General features: G+C 44.7%; 1 protein-coding gene across 1 annotated transcript in view; it reads right to left on the bottom strand.

Moving 5' to 3' along the window:
- Positions 1–14,546, bottom strand: part of CTSC (cathepsin C) — a 103,433-nt gene that overhangs the window by 70,872 nt on the left and 18,015 nt on the right. Inside the window, exon 3 of the mRNA XM_069639501.1 lies at positions 8,023–8,183. Within this exon, the coding sequence (XP_069495602.1) occupies positions 8,023–8,183 (161 nt within the window). The remainder of the gene's footprint in view (positions 1–8,022; positions 8,184–14,546) is intronic.

Here is a 14,546-nt window from a genome sequence, read left to right as displayed (position 1 = left end):
CTCCCTCGTAACCTATTGACATAGTTCCCAATACAATTAATATGCATGGCCAGAGTACCTCTGTTACTGCCTACCTCGCACTGTACCTCCTCCTCAAGCTACTAGCACTTATACGCGCTCCATCTCAACCCCTCACCAGCCGCCACACTACATACCTGCTTGCACCCTCTTCCTCTGCACCCCTACGCTCTTCATTCCACACTCAGTATGTCTCCTACGACATGTACACAGCATTAGTAGTACTTCGCACATTAACCGGCTACAGCAACCAATATTAGCGATAGCTACATCTGCTCACACCACTAACCCCTACCTCAATTCCCCTGCCCTTTGGCAGGATCACTTTGCCCCCAAACCGACTCCTAACCAACCTTGCACTGTGCCCCTGAGGAATCTCAGACTCAGATTTAGACGCCCTCATGTCTCTCACCATCCTCGAATTCCAACCAGCATACAAACCTACCACACTTGAGGCAACAGCTCACACCTCCCTTCCACCCACACCTACAATGGAAAATAATCCCGACAAGTGTACCCTACCTCACATCCCCAAAACATCCCTCAAAGCTGCGCTGCTCTGATCAATGCCAGATCACTTACAGCACATGTGCTTGATATGATTGATCTCATCACCACACAAGACCTTGACCATAGACATTACTGAAACTTGGCTCCATGATGCCTCAGGACCGCTACCATCTCTAGCTATTCCTACAAGCTACACTATCATCATAAGCAACTGGAACACTAGCCAAACCAAAGGAGGAGGCATTGCCATCATACATAAAAACTCCATTAATCTCCGCCTCTCCCCTGTTCATCAAATCACCTCAGCTGAAGTACTCACAGCAAAAGTAGCCCCCATGCCAAATCAGACTACTAGACTTCACCTTATCTAGAGGCCTCCCGGGCCCATATCCGCTTTTTCTGAAGACCTCTCCCTCATTCTAGCTGCTAATACTAAGGCCAAATCTAAAATCATTGCACTAGGTGATTTCAATTTGGGGTACCAAGACCCTAATGACGCCTCAGCTCATGATATGAATAACCTGCTACTTAATCTAGGTTTCACACAACAGATCAACATGCCCACACACTCCAAGGGTAGGATTCTTGACTGGATAGCCGACTTACATTAATGTTGAATCCAACCACCCATGGGCATGGACTGACCATCACCTTATCATCTTCAGTATCCCGGCTAGAATCCAACATACCATTCCGGACATTGCACCTGCAACCTCCACAAGAAATAAGCGCGACATAACCTACGCTAAACTACTCCCACTAATCCTCCCAGCTCTCAATGAACTTACTTCCACATGCTCCGACCCGACGGCCCTAGTAGACATGTTTCAGACTAGGTTGAAAGCCCTTGACCGCATTGCACCCATTAAATCTAGAAAACCTAAACCACAAGGCCACCTCAACTCATGGTTTACACCGCAGTTGAGAATCCTACGTAAAGAAAAATGGAACCTTGAAGCACGGTGGAAAAGTAATCCTACGGAAACAAATAAAGCACGCATTACACTAGCCACCCTAAACTATAAAGAAGCTATCTTTCAGGCTAAAAGAGATACGTACAACAAGTGTATTGAACTAGCTAATTAAAAAATACTAAAGAATTAGGAATCCCCCCGTCACTCCACCTGATACCTGCACCAAAGATAACACATGGTGTGCCAATATTCAAAAGGCACTCCTCAGTAAAATAGTCACTCTCCAAACTAAAGTCAACGCCAAAAACAGTTGTTTGCAGACTGATTCGCAACCCAAAACCCAGCAGGTCAGAAACAACACTAACCTCGACTCCCTGAAACCCTTCAGCTTCTCGCCTCTCTCCATTACCGAAGTGGAACATATTATCAATACCTTCAAACCCTCCAATTGTCAGGGTGACCTATGTCCAACTCCTATTATTAATGAGGCATCACATTACCAAGCCCCTTTCATTACCACACTCAAATTCATCATTTAGCTCCGGAATCGTCCCGGACAACCAGAAGGATGCCTGGGTCATCCCACTCCTCAAAAAAACCCACTTTGGATACCAACATAACTACCAACTACAGGCCCATCTCCACTGTCCCTTTTCTGCTAAAAAATTCTTGATTGTGCTGCCTACCTGCAGATCCAAGACTACCTGGAAACAAACAACCTCTTGGGACTGAGGCAATCAGGATTCCGCCCCCGGCACGGTACTGAAACCGCCCTTATAAATCTAAAAACCCAGATTGAAGATCTAAAAGGGAATGGTAAACTGGCCCTCCAACGCCTTTTAGACTTATCTGCGGCTTTATACTTAGTAAACCATCAAATCCTTTGCCGTCATCTTAAACTAGCCGCCCATTTCTCAGATAAAGCAAAGGCCTGGATCACATCATTCTTGGACAACAGATCCAGGAGGGTCTTCTCTCCTACTGCGATCGCTGAACCGTCGCCAGTCACCTGTGGTGTACCACAAGGATCGTGTGTTTCCCCTACACTTTACAATGTGTTTACGAAGCCACTTTGACATCCTGGATCATCTGTGTGTCATCTATACTAATTATGCGGATGACACCCAGATACTCATCCCCATTACAGGCGATCACAAAACTGATACTCCTGCCGTCAACTCCATCTACCAAGTCATCCAAGCCTGGATGGCACAACACAAACTATGCTTGAATGGTGAAGACTGAGCTCCTTACCCTAGGTGCTCACCAAAGACTCACCAAACTTGACCCATCGTTTAAATCTTTCATCATTGACGGAAACCCTATCAAGGTCACTAAGGATACAAAAACGCTTTGCATCTATATCGATTGCACCGTCTCTCTGACCAGACAAACTAACGCAGCATCATCATCATCATCTTATACATGCAAGATCATTACAGCTTGTCCTTTCCGATCACCAACCAACTGCACCACCCTAGCTAGGACCTTGGTTCTGTCCAACATATTGCAATGCCCTCTATCTCGGCACCAACCGATGCAACATCAATAAGCTACAAGTCATCCAAAATAACGCTATCAGAGCAGCTCTCAACATCCCTAAGAACCACCACATTTCAGACACTAGACGAAGCATCCGCTGGCTATCAGTATCTCAAAGAGTCTCACTTAAAGCTCTAGCTCCAACTCATAAATGCCTCGCCAACCAAGCACCGAGTTATCTGGCCAGCAGATTTACCATCCATACTACCAACAGACCTCTCAGAAGCGCCCAACCCAACTGCATTTCCATACCACGTTTCAACCTGCAGAGATCAGGTGGGTGTAGCATCCTAGTCCTGGTGGCTAAACTATGGAACTCGCTACCTACTCTTCTCAGAGCGGAACCCTCATTCGCGGCTTTCAAGAGTAAAGCTAAAGCCTTGCTCTCCACCCAAGATCAGTCCTGACTCTGATCGCCACTCCTCCCTATGTCATAACCGACGTAAATGCCTCTGATCTATATTTTGTATATATGCTGTAAGAGGATTCAATTCAGCACTACAGCTAAGTTAACGCCTAGTCTAGAATACTGAATGAAAACCCTTATTGATATATCTTTAGGTCCAGTTCATGCGTTCTGGATGACTACCCCTATATAACACCCCTCTCTTGGAATCCCCCTGACCCCACTGAGCCAAGAAGTAGTTCTGTTTTGCAAGTTAAAAGGGTTTATTTGATAATTTAAACACTAGATATATATATGACACTTTATAATAAATTAATAATTGAATATCACCCTTAATCTGATATGATAAAGATTAACAATGGAGAATCTGGCACTAGCACACTTCTTTATAATCACTAATGAGTTGACAGGAAATGGATAAGATAGCACACTGGTAAATAGGAACAAAAGTATAATGTGGTAGAGGATGCTTTATGTAAGCTCAGGTGGATGCAATATTCAATGAATGCAGTACAGAAAATACTCAATAGGATTTCAACCAAACAATGTAATCACTTTTCTCTGGCTATTCACTCCCCCCCTCTTTATGCAATGCAAGGAAATGGAAGGAAGCACACAGTTCTCAGAAATGCAATCAATGTAATCAGTTCAATCCAGCAAGCTTAGACAACAGAAAACAGATAGGAGTTTTGAAATCACAGGCCCAAATTGCTTTGATATGTGCTGGCAATGAATTAAAAAAATATGCTAAACGCTTTTAATTCCCTTACAGAGGTTCAGGGTGAGTGGTATCTAGTTAATATTAGTCCAGGCTCACACTAGCAATGATGCAGGGATAGTTAGCAGGTTAAACGAATTTCTGGCAAATGGAAAGCAAACAGCAGCAGTTTTTACATGTGAAGAAATTGCAAATCGCGGTAAAATTCGCGGATGCGTGTTCCGCGATTGCGGTAAAACTATAAGGGGTAGGAATGCGGTTCTTGGTGCGATTCAAAGCTACGATTCTAAGCTATCAGAGGAAAGTTACTGCAAGTCTCTAGCCCAAACGGTCGCGGAGATATGAGCGATTTAATAAAGGTCGTTTTTGGGTTTGCAAATTTCAAAAGCTCAAAATGACAAGTGCAGCTTGCAACTAGAAATGACAGGTGACAGCTAGGAGGCAGTTCTACTTAGGTTAAATAGATTGAATTAGATGAATTTAAACTAAGAGATTGGTTCTACACAGTTCTGCTGGGTACTCACACTATATTCTTGAATTAAATGGGCCTCATCACGGATCTGGTCAGGGTTTTAGACTGGGCTCTGGTCACTCTCTCTGCTGGTCTGGGTCTCTCTGGGTACAGCACTGCTTTCTCTCTGGTCTGGTCTCTTAGTTCTGGATAGATTGAAGTCCCTAGTTTGGCTTTCTGGAGGTTGATGGAGGTAAGTATGGATTTTTCCGGCAGAGCGTCCCGCTGCAGATGGATTTGGAAAGTCCCTATCTGTCCTGTCTGTCTGCTTTTATGTGTTTAGAATGTGGGTGTGTTCTAGCATCACTGACCCTACCTCTCTCTCAGCTTCTAATTGGTCAAACTTTCATTCGTCCCCTGATTGGCGAACTAAGTTGTGTCAGAGTGATGTCAGCCATTTATGATCTCTTGAAGAACCTCCCTTATCATCTGTGCACCCAAATCTATATATGATCAAAATACATACTTCAGAGTTACACAGTTGTTTGAAATTACATATACATGGTGTGGCTGAATTTAGCCATGTCTCTGTCCAAATCTGCTGTTTCTAGGAGCTTGCATTCACAAATGGCAACTTCTAGCACTTTTTAATGTGCTAAACAACATTGGATCTTCATTAAATTTTATACAACTGTTCCTCACATATCTACCCACATACCAATGCATTTTCGTTTGTCTAGCTGAAACAGGGAGTCTGTAATATTAATAAACAATGGGGTTTTGCCCCAGAACATCACACAAATTCGAGTTTAGTCTTGAATTAAAGGTACATTTTTTAAATTAAAGCTCTCAAAGTTATACATTTCTGTCATTTGATTACAAAGAGTTATCAGTGTTTTTGTAAAATATATATTTTCCTTTCAATTCAGTCCTCAGAGTGTTGAGGTCCGCCTCCAAGACTTGGGTGGGTCAGTCCTCTGGGCAGGCAGGGCTTTGTTGACATTAACAGTCAAAATCAACATATTCCTTTCAGAGGAAAGGGGCCATTGTGTGGTCTCTGGGAAGCTCCCAGCCAGTCTGCCTTCTATCAATCAAGAGGTCATGTGAGATTCTAACTCCTGGTGTGAAGCTCTTGAGGTGAGAGGGTTTCCCAGGCTTCAGGCCTCTGGGAACAGCATGTGGCTAATTTTTAATTAAAATGCAGCCTTTGAAGTCAGCTAAGTCAAATCCCTTTGTCAGCTACTGCACTCAGTTCTCCTGTCAGAGTTTAGACCGCCAGCGCCCCCTTGAGGATTTTGTTGGTACTGCATGCAATTTTGGGATTTTCTTGGATTAATGCATTCTAAACAGGAATGGTTCTTACATGGTAGTAAATCCTTGCTTAACATTGTTTTGATGGGGCTCCTTATAGTAAGATGGTTATGTGGAACCCCACAAAAAGGGTTGAATCTTTAAAGTGGTCCAATGAGTCACGATTTCAGCAACTTTTTGACATCAGTAACAGTGGATTTTGTTAACAAAGACCTTTCTTTACACTGGTGGGTGGCAAGTTAGGTAACCATTTTGGTGTGCGCACAACTGCGCAGCTCTCCTGGATTCTGGGATGAAATGATGGGCGGCGACAGCGCATCCCCATCTTTACGCACTCCAATGATTTATTTTTGTTCTGGGGTAAAATGATGGGCAGCGACAGCTTAATCCCCATATTTACCCCGTCTAATGATTCCACATGGGTCAAAACTCTCCACAATGCCTTAAAAAGAATGTCCTCGTTTTACTGTACTGCTTTCCTTTTTTTGTGTAACATGTCTAACCTAAGTGACGCGTCCGGATGCCCTTGGGCCATGTGCACTTTAGAAATAAAAATACAAATGCAGGAGCTGCACTCCAGGGATAATTAAAATAGTAGTGCCCCAATCATGTAATTCATGGGGGAACGTGGGGGAGGGTTGCGGGAAACATGCTATGGCTGTACCGTGATTTGGGGTGGGAGAAGCAGAGGTGATGCCAATAAAGGCATCTACAAGGGCAGGGAGCAGTTTGTGCGTGCCACAGTGCGAGATAATAAGGAGGCCCAGTGTATCACAGCAGAGGTGGCCTCGTTATTCACGCTTTGATCAGGACCGGACAGAGGTGTACACATAACGAGATGGTCAAGAAATGTGTATTATGGTAACAATGTACCTGGTAGTTATTCAACTCCTAGTCACAATATAGTACGCCACGTCTTTGTGGAATTTGTTTAGATAATGTGTGACTAAGAGGGTAATTGACTAGAGGAGATAATTGGAATTAAGTGTTAGCCAATGCAGAGTGCAGGATTATATTGTATTTTTTTTTTATGCATAGGTTGGTTCATTTGCGCTTTCCCGCTGTAAAAGATTTAACTTCTTTGAGTTGGGGGAGCTCTGTGTTCGTTCGGTTCCACAGCACCGTCTGATACTTTGCATGTAATGAACTTTGAATATTTGGGATGTTTTTTTATAGTTTAGGTTTTGGATCATTCACCCTACACATACATAGTAGTTTACAATCCGGACTGGCTAGCACTAAAATGAGAGCTCGGAGATCATGGGGATTCCAGCGCCAGGTAAGATTTCCAACAGAATGAAGGGTGATAGTGGGGGGGGTGTGGGAGACTATTACAATAGGTTATGCGTGGTGGGGTGAAAAAGTATCGGAGCACATTCACCTGGATTGTGTCAGCCTGCTTGCGTGATTTGGTGCACACCGGCAAAAACTGAGAAACACAAAAATGGTTTTAGATATTTATATAACTCGTATCACTATTCGGGTTTGGAAAAACGAGGGGATTTGTTGCAGTATTGAATGGTTATGTTTTGTGGGTGAAAGGCAGGCAAACATGGTAGCTTTTGCTGCACAAGAAAAGGATTGCCATTTTGCAATGTGAGCCAGTGTAGCCATTTTCTGCATGCTTCACCTAGGCAATAGCAACTATGTCCTTTGCTGTATGCGCGAGAAGTAAAGTCATAAATAAGCTGGCGGCAAATGGGCTTATCCGTAGACAAGGTTGAGCTTCTGAAAAAACCTCTTGGTATTGGCACACTGCATCTTCCAGATGTGCAGATTCCTGCTCCGAATTATCGCTTTTTAGAAAAGAATCTGTATGCTGACAGTCTCTGGACCAGCACCTTGCTCTTCAGTCTAATAAAACATGAGGAAACACGACTTTCAAGAGGTTTTACACCCGCTCTGCTCTTTGACCAAAGTTTTATCAACAAAACCAACAAACTCCCTGTGTAAAGCCTGCCAACAAATATTTAAAGTTTGATAGCGACATCTCAAGAAAACCGGCCACAGCCGGGAGAGAACACTAAAGGATTATTTGGCACAGACCCTTGCACAGCCTTATGGCGGCAAGGCGCAAATGCTGGTTGACATAGAAAAGAAGACAACACGTCACGCCGGAAAGTAGAAGGCGGCGTCCAAGTGACACGTTTACCTGTTATGGTGTTCGTAAGACCTCACGGTTGTTGAAGGCGATGGTAAAGATGAAACCTTCTTTCCGAGAAAACACGCCCAGTTCTTACCCAAGACATCATGAACCCACCCAGGAAGAGTCTCGTGACAGTAACTGGTCACATTTTCACCTTTTTGTTCATACTGTAAAGAAGAAAGAACACATATAAAAAGAAACAGTTAAATTATATTAGAAAACGTGGATTATCAGAATTATCAAAAAAAGGCCCACGCTTTTCGCAAACATCTACACTCAGAACTAACAGAGGAAGGAACAGCTGCCCTGCACCAGGCTCCCCCCCCCCCCCGCCCCCAACCACTGAATCATGGTCACCAGATTAAACCTTTTATGCACGATAGTATCAGGACCACAGTCTGCAAAAGGTCACAAGAAATACAACCTCGTCAACCTCAAAAGATGTCCGATTCTTCCTTCAGTCAATAAGAAAACTCACCAATACAATGCTCTGCGTAAACCCATTTGCAAGTGAAAGCACATCTGTGTGTTACGGGAAGCTGCACTTTCTTCCCTTCGTTACCAGTTGAGTTTCATGCATCCAGCCATTTGCAATTGGCACAATGGCTCGTTGTCTCCACCATTACAACTCCCCTGGTCTCCTAGGGTCATGTATGTGAAGGCTCAGTTTGGGAGTGCAACATTTGGTTATACAGTTGTTTTTGGCCACAAATCTATAAGTGCATACCAATAGTCAAATGGTGAGAGATCATAAAAGTTGCAGTCCCAAAAATCTGGAGAGATGCAGATTCCAAACGTCTAGGTTAGTTGCACAAGCTCTTCAACGTGAAACTTCCTAGCTAGTTTTCTCCACACAGTGACTGTATTTCACAAAGAAAGGTCCTTGCATTTTGCTGCATCTTTACAAAAAAAGTGGCATCCATGTTCACAAAGGGGTTGGCTCCGAGCACGAGGGACCCAAGTCTGGGTCATCAATTCATGCATGTCGGCACATAAGACCCAAACATGTACATTGGCCTTCAGCATCCTCAATCCACGTGGGGGACATGGTCACTCATGTCAAAAGAAATAAACATTCAGACGCTCCTGTTAGGCAAGGTTGGGTGCAGTATCCTTTGGAAGACTACAGCAACCTTGACCTCCTGGCAGTAAGAACCCAACCTTTGGTATAAGTCTGCACTGCACATGTTGGTAGTGTGGCCGATTAGCTCAAGAGGGGTCAATGTGAGCAGTAGGGTTGTAACACAATGACCGTTTTTCAAATAAACACTTACACTCAAGGTTTCTTGATTAAACAATGATCATCAATGTAACAATCAGTTATTCTTCAGAAGGGAGCAAAACATGTAACATTTATAATATACTTCAAAACACTCTATAATCAGACGATACCCATTGGGGAAGGCACACAGACACTTCCTACACCCTCAGGTGACTTAAATAGCTAGGACACTGTGGACATTGATTTAACACTGGTACAATAAGAGCAATACTGAGTTTGGTGCAAAGGTTAGATTGGGGAATAAAACAAAGGTTAACAAATAATTCAAAAACTGATCTCTCCAATGCAAAGTAAATGTAACCCCTTCCTGGGAGAACGGTAAAGGCACAGAGTCAGAGGTAAGAAGAGTCTCTCAGTGAGCCAGGACAGCCAATGTTAGTTGAGCAAAGGCTAGGGGAGCTGAAGATCTTCTTTGCAGGTAAGTAAAAGTCTTGCACAATGTTTTTAGAAAAGTTTGTAGAAATTAAATCACTTGAAGGGCCACAAGCTGTGAGGCTTGTGAGGGGCAAAGCTGCAAGCAACTCTGCCAAGGGCAACCAAGACAAGTCTCAACTGAGAACAGGTAAGGCTGTACCACAAGAGGCAAGTCCTCTTAACTTTACAGTACCTTTGGTTAGAATAAATGGTACCAGCTGGCTTCTGTTCCTGTACAGCTCTGCAGAGCCTAGTGTTCCTGGGCCTCAGTTGTGGGGACAAGAAGGACATCTGGGGACTCTTTGCACTGCAATGGAAAGGTCCGTGGCAATGGGCAAACCAAGTCAGCGGCACGTCGCGGTTTCAGCTCCTCGCGTCTACAGTAAATAGCAACACTGCAGTTCTCGGATACCACTTCAGACTTTCCTCGCATCTGGGGTCCAGCACTCTGCTGAGGTGGCTCAGGCTTGGTCAGTCCTACTTCAGGAAGTCCAGCAATTTGTCCAGTCGCTCAGGTCCAACTTAAAAGCAATCCACTCGGTTTGGCGTTTCTCTCCCTGGCACTTCGGTTCCAGCAGCAGAAGTACAGCCAGCTCTGAGAGGATGTCCAAACAAGTTCACTTTGGGGTGGACTGGTCCCACCAACCCAAAAAGGAGCAGTCGTCCTTGCAGGGCTTTTCTAGTCTAAATGAATTTGGAGCATCAGCACAGCAGCAGGGCTTCACCAGGCAAACCAACAATCCAGGAGTTGTAGCAGGCATCTCCAAGTTTTTCTTCGGATTCCTTCATCCTGTCGCCGCCTCTGCCTTCCAAGTCAAAAAGCCTCACCTTTTATGCAGGTTTCTCCCATTCATTCCAGCCTAACTGTCAATCACACAGCAGGATGGCCAGCCGGCCAATCACCTTTGGGTGCATTCCTGTAACCAAGGGGATTAAGCACAACGTGTTTCGGGGCACCTCCCTCATTTCCTGCCACTGTCAGACATACTGGAGCCAGAGACGGGCTTCACTAGTGAATCCTGCAAAGACAAAACAAACAAAGGGACCAAACCTGGTTTCGCGCGCAGAGTAAATCTCAAGAAGGACCTTTCCAACAAGAAATGGCAAAAAAACAAACTGGGGCATTTTGACAAAATGGGCACCCATGCGTGCCTTACTGCAGCTGTGAACGCAGCCCACGGTAAAAACACACGATAGTAAAAAGTAAATCACTGTCACCAGCCATTAATTGTAGAAAGGGTAACATTAAAATGATACATGAGAAACTAGACAAAGGGGATACTAAGTAACCCCTACAGCAGCCTATGGTAAGATAGTTGTGCTGGGTCTAGAAAGTTACAAAATGTAAGTAAAGTCAATTTCACTTCACTGTTCTTGGAAACAGTAGTTTCACCAACAGGTGTTTGTCACAGTGTAAAGATGATGCATATGGAGTTCGTCGGACTCCAAAGTCAAAAGAAATAGTATAAATCACAGAAAAATAGAGTGGGGAAAAAGTGCTCACTCTCTCCAGGTTAGAAATTAAAAGTCCTAAAGTCCAGCAAAAGAGTTGGGGGTCTCTAAGGTAGAGAGGAATTACCACATTTCTGAGAATTCTCCCTAACAGCTCCCATAAAGCATGAATTTCGAGTTCAGGAACAGAAATGCAGCGATGGGCCTGTGTCGTCATTGGACTGGCCTGGGCTAGCCCATGATGGTGCGCCCCTCCTGCATGCTCACACCAGAAAAATAAAAAAAATACAACCCGCAAGGGAAAAAATAAAGGCCCGAGAAGCACTTGCAAAAGGTAACAAGTATTTTTTCTGTTTTGTGGAAATAAACATCAGCAAAGGACTGCTGCACGAGAACGTTCCAAGGTCCGGGAGCACATGCAGTACATTAGAAATGCCGACAGCGTCACATAAGATCATAATATATAGCACATTTCTACCATCTCAATTGGATGAGTATTTCACATTAAGGGCCTGCGCCATATGGGATGCCACGGGGGTCCATCTTCATCTGCGTGAACGTGGGGGCTGATAGGCTAGTCATCCGCAGTGAGGTTGGTCCAACAATTAGCTGGCTGCTTTGTTATGCAACGTTACCTTATCACTGTTGGAAACATCTGGCAGTATCGATGGGCTCCAGAAGAGCCGAGGTCACACTAACCTGCTCCACTCATTCCCAGACAGCTCAGTAACTTGCAAGGTCCTCCACCTTATTTTTGGGCTATAATTTAATCGCTATCCTGCACCTCGCTGCAAAAATCAGGTGACCCATTTCTGAAGCTGCGATAGCCTTGCCTTCTGATCATAGTGATCGAACAAGGGGTGTAGAAGTTTTATGGTTGGTGGTCTTGGTGACACTGGGGCATGCGGGGGTCTCCAGATAAAAGCATTGCAAAGCTGTATTTCTCATGCAGGTATCATTGGGGGCATGGACCTTGACATCTATCTCGCAGGATGGTACTGCAAAGAAGAGCGCTGCTCCCTTCTCATGACCTTACAGGGCGCATTCTTCTCTGTGTGCGAAGGCCTGTAACTCTTTGGAACAATGAAGGATTTCATGGGCTGTGTGGGACTGGGTGGGGGTGTTGCGAGGGTTCTATTAAATCATCTAATACTGTTCATTTACAATATGCGGTTGGTCGTATTTTTCAGTTTAGTGAATCCACAGTTGGTTTCGGTATCTGTATCATTTGTATATTTTACTTCTGTTCCATCTGGAAATTGCATGTTCATCACAGCTCCCATGACATATACATATATATCACCATTTAAGCCAAGTGACACTCCACAGCGCCCCTAGTAGCAATATCTGGAATTGTCCAGAACTCCTATAGTCAATATCCAGCATTGGATCAATCATAGGTTTGCAGGCAAGCCACAAAGACTAATATGGATAACCACAGCACATCACTTCCTGCTTCTCTAGGTCATGTAAAAGATAAAAGACAACAAGTGGCAACAAATATGAACATCCTGCAACAACTATCCAAAAAAAATAAAAATCACACCTCGGCTTCACTTCCTTCTGGTTGCAAAAGCTGAGAAATGTGCATCACGAAAATATCGCTAATACATTCCATACCCGCTATCATGATTCATGCATCCCCCTCCATCTGCAATGTACAGGGCCATTCGTGACTCCCCTCTCGCAAGAGCAGCAGCAGCCTCATCACCATTCCATTGTATAGGTGCCGCTTCTCAGTAGCCAATGATCTCGGTTCTTATGCATCAGCAAAGCCACACTGACTCACCGAACCATGCGATTAGGCCGGCAGTTCTGTGGAGGAGGTAGATGCAAGGGAACGCCAAATAAGGAGTTCCATGTAGCTCAAGGGTGGAAGTGAGAATGGGGAACTGCTGAATCCAGGCATTCAGCTCCTGTAGCGCCAACGCATGTGCCGACGTCTCTCTCTCCAGGTCAAAGAGTAAACTGCACTTATGCCGACCCCTCAACGTGTACAGGTTTTGGTACTTTTCCAAAATGCGCATGGCAATTGTGATTTTTGTCAAGGCTATCAGCAAATCCCCAAGAAAGAAACCCATGTCCAGTGTTCCTTCGTGTAGGCGCGCAAAAGCACCCCCGCATGGAGACAAGCCGCCCGGATTTAGCTTGCGGCAAAACAAACCGCGTATTTCTTTATAAGCAACTTCCTCTTTAAAGGCGTGCTCAAAGGGCACAACCGCGGCTGGAATTATCGAGCGGTCTGCGTGAGGGGGTGCATCCAGTGGTCGAAGTGTACAAAAGTAGTGGAACTAAGTTCCCTGCTGGTCTGCCCCACAAACCCCATTCTTGCACCCCTCCCACACACAATCCACACCCCAAATAAACACCTGCTATTTATGGGAATGTGCAGTGCAGTACACTGAAGTGCAAGCTTCAACTTCTTCCTACACTTATTTTTTAAACTGAACCATTCCAGAACGGTTTATTTTCAAAATAAAAGTATTGGAACAGTGAAACTTAAAGTATACGAGCACCGCTCCCGCCCACTTCGACCTCTGGGTGCCTCAGAATCCCCAGCAATTCCCAAGCACTGGAGAGCCATGGAGGGGGAACAACATACCAATTTCCAGACTAGTGCAATCTTAATCTAACCACAAAACAGAACCAGCCGCTACGAGAATAAGTCCAGGGACACCCAAACATGCACTGGCGCTGGTGTAAAATGGCGAGGTACAGCCAACACACGATGGCGCGTACTGACCCATCTGCGGTCAGCCTATGCCCAAGCCTTGAATGCCACAGCATACGCAGGTGCAGCTGATATGCAAGCACACCACCTTATAGGTTAGGCCCAGTATGTGTTTCTTCACTTCAATGGTGCACACCAGAAATGTTACTGGTGCTAAAAGGCACCCACGAGGAGAGCGCAAGGCAAAAAGGAGCAGAGAAGGGAGAGGGATATGCAAGAGAAGCGGCACACCCACGAACGATGGGAGATTTAAGGTTCTAGTCCCCAAACCATCCCCCCACAGCCTGGAGAGGACTAGAAAGAGGATCAGCCATTAAGGCACTCAAAGGACGCCACCCGCTAACACAGGTGTAGACACGTAGAGACACACACACACACACACAATTCTAGGCAAAATATACCATCTTCTGCAATGTGCACACATTATCACTTTGTTGATCTTCGCAGGGTTTTGTCATTTTGAAATGAGATTTGACAATGTGATAATTTGAATGTGCATATTTCAGAAAATGGCCTATTTTGCCAAGAATAGTTATTCAGATTTGCTTTTAGACCAATGTTTGCGGACATTACGAATCAAATGATGATAGCAGGTGGGTTGCGTTTTTCTGTAGAGAAGCTGCCTGTATTTACATGGAATATCATGGATGA

This window comes from Ambystoma mexicanum, chromosome 7q (genome assembly GCF_040938575.1).
Source record: "Ambystoma mexicanum isolate Mex_15411 chromosome 7q, UKY_AmexF1_1, whole genome shotgun sequence".
Taxonomy (NCBI): domain Eukaryota; kingdom Metazoa; phylum Chordata; class Amphibia; order Caudata; family Ambystomatidae; genus Ambystoma; species Ambystoma mexicanum.
The sequence above is the reverse complement of the archived record's forward strand: the minus strand, read 5'-3'. Positions and strand labels throughout refer to the sequence as shown.